The sequence below is a fragment of the Exserohilum turcica genome, assembly GCF_000359705.1.
Source record: "Exserohilum turcica Et28A unplaced genomic scaffold SETTUscaffold_14, whole genome shotgun sequence".
Classification (NCBI taxonomy): domain Eukaryota; kingdom Fungi; phylum Ascomycota; class Dothideomycetes; order Pleosporales; family Pleosporaceae; genus Exserohilum; species Exserohilum turcicum.
In genome coordinates this window covers 793,319-799,318 of record NW_007359959.1, presented here as the reverse complement: position 1 = coordinate 799,318, position 6,000 = coordinate 793,319, and the positions used below count along the sequence as shown (strand labels likewise).

Below are 6,000 nucleotides of genomic sequence, written 5' to 3'. Positions count from 1 at the left end.
AACCAAAATTTCCCCCCCCCCCCCCCCTCTACTCAAAAAAAAAGAGAGAGAGAGAGAGAGAGAGAGGAAATGAGAGAGACAGTTGTAAACGCGCCGCCACTATAATAATCAATTCTAACACGGGGTACATGTACAAAAAGAAAAAACAAAGCAAAGCAAATCAAAATCAAAAACACATTTGACAAGAAAAAGCAAAATCTCACAATCCACGTGTCACTCTTTCTCTCTCTCTCTCTCTCTCTCTCTCTGCTTGTCCCATGTCCTGTATACATGCAAGTATATGTATGTGTGTGTGTAGGTGGATATATAATGTATGAATAATGAATATATAAGTACCTATGTAGGTATAGGCATAAACGCCCCGCCCCGCCACACCCTACACCCTTACACCCCAACACGTGCAAGCACTCGAATCGCAGCTACGACTTCAGGCGGAGCAAAGCAACCAAGCATATGCCACGAGGCCCGAGGCGACGACGAGCGCGAAGCTGCATCGAAAATGGTACCAGAAAAGCGGCATGCCTTTTCTCCGGGTAGTAGAGCGGAGTTTGGGCGGTGTAGTGGTGGACCTCGAGACATTGGATTGGACGAGTGGAGAAGCGGCGAGTCGGGAGTGGAATTTGGCTTTCCGGTGCTGGTCTTCGTAGTCGAGGTCTGGGTTGTAGCCTGCGTGTTGGACGAGAGGGAAGTTGTATTTGGGTTGGTGGTGGGGGTGATGGGGGTCGTGCTGAGGGGAGGGAGGGGGTAGGCCGTAGCTGGATGCATTCTGTGGGGAAGTAGTAGTGGTGGTAGTGGCGGCGGCGGCTGCGCGTGTTCGGCCTTGGGTGGTTGAGCGGACGGAAAGGTGTGTTGTGCCGCGTTCCGAGGAGGTGGACGAGTTGGATGAGTGTGTGGTGTCGGTGTGGTTTACGTATTGGGGGTGGGATTTTTCGTGCTCGGCGGAGGAGAGGGATGAGGAATTGGGGTTGTTGGTGGTGGGGAGTAGGGGCGTGTCTTGGGCGGAGGGGCCATTGGAAAGGATGCCTAGAGTAATAAGAGCAGCTCGAAAGACTAGAAGAGTCAGGGTGAGGCCAAAGAGCATGCCGTATTTCAAAAAGGTTCCGATTTGGTCCGGGAGGAGACACAGCTTGGTCTGGACGGTTTTGCTGCCATCGCCCTTCAGCGGCTTGCCGTGCTTGTCGACGGGGTTCCACAGACTGAGCATTACGATGCCAGGGCGTCGGACGCCCATGGCCCAGCTAATGCTCTTGACAGTAATCTCGCGGATGCCGCCACCAGCGCTCGCATACGCCTTGTGCACTACGTCGCAGTAGTCGTGGTCGTCACCAGAAAAGGCATACCGGATATCTCCCACCTTCTCAGCAATCTCGGCCGTGATCTCGCGATTAAGCACATTCTGGTATTGGTATCCGCCACGCACGGAAATGGCATTGCGGTCGTCGTGTTCGAGGGGCGGTTGGCCGGCTGGCGGCGGGGTCGGCGGCCAGTGTTCGCGAAACGGGCCACAGGGCGTGCCTGGCGGGCGGTACAGCGGGACGTGTGAGAGAAGAATCGTGGGAAACTCCGTCACCTCGTCATTTGCGTGTGGCAGCTCAGACTTTGCCAAATCCTTCAGTTCAATGTCGTAGTGCGGCATTCCTGGGTATGGCTTTAGGCCCTGCTGGGCGCGCAACTCGCGCTGTACGAGCCGTCTCTTGCGCTTCTTTGCATCCCCGAGAAAGTCTTTTGTAGGTTTCCAGATATTTTCTACCTCCTGCGGAGACTCCTGGCCAAACGCACTCAGCGATACGCTGTCGATGGAGACAAACGTGTGGTTGGCGATGACGTCGATCCTGTTTCCGTCGCCAAAGTATGCATTGAATCGATCTCGGACCCCCATCTGAACACCCCGTGCAAAGCCCAAGTCGTGGTTTCCAGGCAGACTGCTGATGAGCTTCCTGCCTGGCTGTCCAGGCCGCGGCTCCATGCCCGCATCGCTCCAATGCTTGAAGAACAGGTCCCCGAAGCGCATGTACTCGTTCATCCAAAAGTCATCGCCATACTTGCGGTACTGCTCCTCGGGCGACTTGGTCGTGCGCGTCGACCACTCGCGACCGCCATCAAACAGGTCGCCGAGGAAGAAGACGGTGTCGGGGTACAGGACGGTCTGAAAGCGCGAGTACGTCCGGCGTAGATAGAGATCGGTGTATTTGTAGGCAAGGGGGTTGAGCGGCCAGGGGCGGCCAGGATACGTATGCGGATCGATGAGTTGCGGGTCGGCGACGAAGATGAGTCTATGGGGATTTGCGCCCGCTTCCTATATGTGGCGTGTCAGCCGTGCGCATGGATCGTGCATGGCGGCGCTGTATTTGCATACCCAGTCTTCCCACTGGTCCCAATGGCAGCTCTCGATGGCGCTGTTGAAGACGCCGCGTTCGCCCCAGTACAAGACTATCCACCACGATACGACCAGCGCATTCACAAGAGTAAAGAGCTGCCTGACACTCCAGTTTGCACTGCGCAGCGCATTCCTCCGCTCCTGCACTGCAGGCCGTATCCGGTACAAGTAGAATGCCCTCGCGACCCGCCACGCTTGGTAGGTCAGGCTTTCCGGCTCAGAGTATGCGCCGACGGGAACGCCATACTCGTCGTATGTCGTCATTGTCTGGTCAAAGAGAAAGCAAAGGGCTAGCGCAGCATCTTAGGGTTTAAACTATGGGCGCAAAAGAGGGCTATGCGCGGGCGGGCATGGTGTTTGGGGGAATGCTCAAAGGGGGGGCAAAGTAGAGTGGTGCATTCTTGGTCTGGGGAAATTGCGGCCAGGGTCCATGGGCGGCATGCGGTATGGGTACGAGGGGCTGCGTCTATGCCGACGCCGCCAGTCTAGTCTTCACAACGTATGCACCCGTGATTCTAATCCCAACAGAATGCACCACGTCAACAGTATCCGTAAACAGGCAAGTAATATCATTCCAGAACTGGCTATAAGTACATCATGCAATCAACCTCTAATACTCAAGCGTAACCTTTTGGCCCTTGACGCGTCCGATGACAATCTCGGGCGCGTACTTGGGAATGACCTCGTCATCGTGGAGCATCTCAAACTCCTCTGACGCGTCCTTGCCCATGTGGCTAAAGAGCGCCTGCGGGCCTCCGGGGTGCTCGTCTGTCCAGTTGGTCACGTCCATGACAATGCCCTTGACGGCAATCCACAGGTCGTCCTTCTTGTTGTGCTTGGCAACCTCCTCGAGCGTAAACTCCTTGTCGGGAATCGTGAACTTTTGCGGCGCATTGGGCTTGGAAACCTTGCCGGGGTCGCTTGAGTCGGCGGTGCTCGACAGGACGGGGGCAGCTGACTGCTGCTTCTGCTGCACAACCGGGTCTGCCGAGCTGCCGCTGGTCTGCGAGCTGTTACCCCACTCAACAGACACCTTTCCAGGCTGCGAAGGGTCGATGTGCAGCGAGATTTGGCCGAGACGAGACACTGCTGAGCCGCCAGCCCGGTTGAGTGCCTGCTGGAACAGGTACTTGGATGCCGACTCTCCAGCCACGCGGCCGTAGACGACGCAGCCCAGCAGTGACGAGCCACCAAGACGGTTGGCACCGTGCACGCCACCGGCAAGCTCACCGCAGACGTACAGACCCTCAAAGGGCTGGCCCTGTGAGTTCAAGCACTGTGCCTGGTCGTTGATCTCGATACCGCCCATGGTGAAGTGCAGCACGGGCTCCATCTGCGCCACGTGGAACGTGTCGTTGATGTCAAAGGGCAGGTTGTGGAAGTACTTCTTGTTCCACTCGTCCTTCTTCTCGCCCTTGGCAATGGCGTTGTAGCTCTGGAACTCGGCCTGGAGGTCCTTCTCGCTGACGCCAATCTCCTTGGCGAGCTCCTTGCCGCTCATCTTCTTCATCAGGCCACGGCCCGAGTAATGCCTCGTGTGGAAGTCGAGCACGTTGGACGCCTTGGAGTTGAGCACGAGGCGGATGGGCCAGTTGCCCTTGTCCTTCTCGCCCCACATCATGCCCGAGACGTAGTCGCGGTGGCCGAGGTCGTCGCAGAAGCGCTTGCCCTTGTTGTTGAGGAGAATACCACCCTCACCACGGAGAGCTGCCTCGTGTCAGCTGATGTGCTCATGTGCACGCAACAGACGTATTTACGTACCTTCGGCAGCCAGGAACTTGGTCTTGGCAGTAGGGTCCTTGGGGTCCACCAGACCCGTGGGGTGGACCTGGACCTTGTCCATGTCAATGCCGTTTGCACCAATCTTCATGAGCATCTTGTGGCCGTCACCGGTGGCGTGGGAGCCGTTGGTCGTCGACAGGTCGTATGTGTCGGGCCTCCACTTCTTCAGCAGGGAGTCTTCTGTGAAGTCGGCGGCGTAGCCACCCGTGGCCAGGACCACGGGGCCCTCGAGCGTCGTCTCCTCGCCGTTGAAGGTATATGTGACACCGGTGGCGCGGTTGCCCTCGGTGTTGACCTTGGTGACCTTGGCCTTCTTGACGAGCTGGACGCGGTCGGGCTCCTGCTCGGCGAGCTCTTCGAATCGCTGCATCAGAGCGTATGTGATGGCCATGCCGGGGAACTTGGCATCGTGGCCACGGTGGGTTCGGGGCTGCGAGTGGCCACTGCAAAATTCGTTAGTATGCTTGCTGGCGTGAGCAGCAGTGGGAAAACGCACCCCAGGCGCGAAACCAGCGTCAGGTCGAGGTTGAAGACGTCCATCAGCCACTCGACGGCGGCGGCCGACTTGTAGGTGAGGACCTTGATGAGGTCGGGGCGGGCCTTGTCACGCGCCGACTTGAGCGTGTCATCGTAGAACTGCTTGACGCTGTCGGGAATGCCGGCGTCGACTTGTGTCCTGGTGAGCGCACCGTTGATTCCCGACGTGGCCTTGGTGGAGTTGCCTCCCATGAAGTCTGGGGCGGCGTCAGTCCATGCGCACGGGGAGAGGGCTCAGCGCATGTGCGGCGCAACTCACTGTTCTTGTCAAGGAGCACGACATTGCCTCCAGCAAGGTAGATGGTGTGAGCAGCGCTCAGGCCGGACACTGCGGTCGTCGTCAGTCGTGCGCACAAGAGGCTGCGCAGTTGCAGCAGCGGTGATGCTTACAGCCAGCACCGACAACAATGACTCGCTCAGGCATGGCGATGGATGCAGGTACACAAGGGAAAGGGAAGGGGGGAGGGGGGGAGAAAGAGATGGAGGGAGGATGGATAGGGAAGGGCAGAGCAGAGGGAAGAGTGTGGGGATGTGCTTCTGCTTTGTATGGATAGCAACGGAGGGCGCTGCTCGGCTCGCAACCTAGGACGACTTGAATCGTCGCAACTTGTGCCTCGGAAGTGGAGAATGCACTAACCCGCACGTCCTGGGGCCCGCCGCCCAATGGGGACGCGCCTATTTCCACGCCATGGCGCGAGCCTCAGCACTGCAGCAGCCAGCGTTGTGCGGTACGGGCAGCAGCCAGCCGTGGCATGTGAAGATGGCCCGTCGCAGCCATCGCCCACATGATGCCCGTCCATGGGGCGTGGTTGGCTGGCCCATGTAGGCGGGCTGCTGGCTGCGACGGTGACGGTGGGCGGACCGCCGAGGAACTGACGGGGGCATCATGCAGCCAGCAGGTGTGGGTGGGCAAAACCTGGGGCTAAGTCAGGCGTGGGCGTGGCATGTGAAGGCTGGCCTGGGGGCGGCCACGTGTGACGTGGGCGCCATGTTATTATCCTCCAAGTATTCGCCCGAACACGCCAATTCCAGATGCATTCGATTCTTTTTTTTCTTCCGTCGCTGCAACAACTGGCAGCCCATGGCCAGCGTCTCGTGCTGCTTTTGGCAACTCTCCCCGCACGCAGCGTCAAAGCCCGGCCGGCGTTTGCCCCGTTGCTTCCCCAACCAGCCCAGCGGCCGGCTTTGCCCTTTTCGGATCGCGAACGTGGCTGCCACGATTACGTCAGCCGGTTTCCCCAGAATGGCCGCCATTGGACTTGGAGTCGCTCCGAGCTTCACACACATGCACATCGAATCGACGC

General features: G+C 58.5%; 2 protein-coding genes across 2 annotated transcripts; both read right to left on the bottom strand.

Moving 5' to 3' along the window:
- Positions 1 to 427: 427 nt before the first annotated feature.
- SETTUDRAFT_148499 (uncharacterized protein) lies at positions 428 to 2,641 on the bottom strand (the record flags this gene model as incomplete). Its single annotated transcript, XM_008025373.1, has 2 exons — positions 428 to 2,296; positions 2,357 to 2,641. The coding sequence occupies 2 exons, from the start codon at positions 2,639 to 2,641 to the stop codon at positions 428 to 430; spliced, it is 2,154 nt and encodes a 717-aa protein (XP_008023564.1).
- A 294-nt stretch (positions 2,642 to 2,935) lies between these two features.
- On the bottom strand, positions 2,936 to 5,152 carry SETTUDRAFT_168146 (uncharacterized protein). The gene is made up of 5 exons (XM_008025372.1): positions 5,087 to 5,152; positions 4,956 to 5,024; positions 4,656 to 4,893; positions 4,139 to 4,602; positions 2,936 to 4,084 (listed from the first exon to the last, which is right to left on the bottom strand). Exons 1-5 carry the CDS (start codon positions 5,118 to 5,120, stop codon positions 2,988 to 2,990), a joined length of 1,902 nt encoding a protein of 633 aa, XP_008023563.1. The 5' UTR covers positions 5,121 to 5,152; the 3' UTR covers positions 2,936 to 2,987.
- Between the last annotated feature and the right edge of the window lie 848 nt (positions 5,153 to 6,000).

Excerpts from the sequence above, each read along its gene's own strand:
- SETTUDRAFT_168146 (XM_008025372.1), bottom strand. The coding sequence starts at position 5,120 with ATGCCTGAGCGAGTCATTGTTGTCGGTGCTGGCT. Across the intron at positions 4,894-4,955 it reads CGTGCTCCTTGACAAGAACA|ACTTCATGGGAGGCAACTCC; the intron begins GTGAGTTGCGCC and ends ACGCCGCCCCAG. Across the intron at positions 4,085-4,138 it reads CAAGTTCCTGGCTGCCGAAG|CTCTCCGTGGTGAGGGTGGT; the intron begins GTACGTAAATAC and ends GACACGAGGCAG.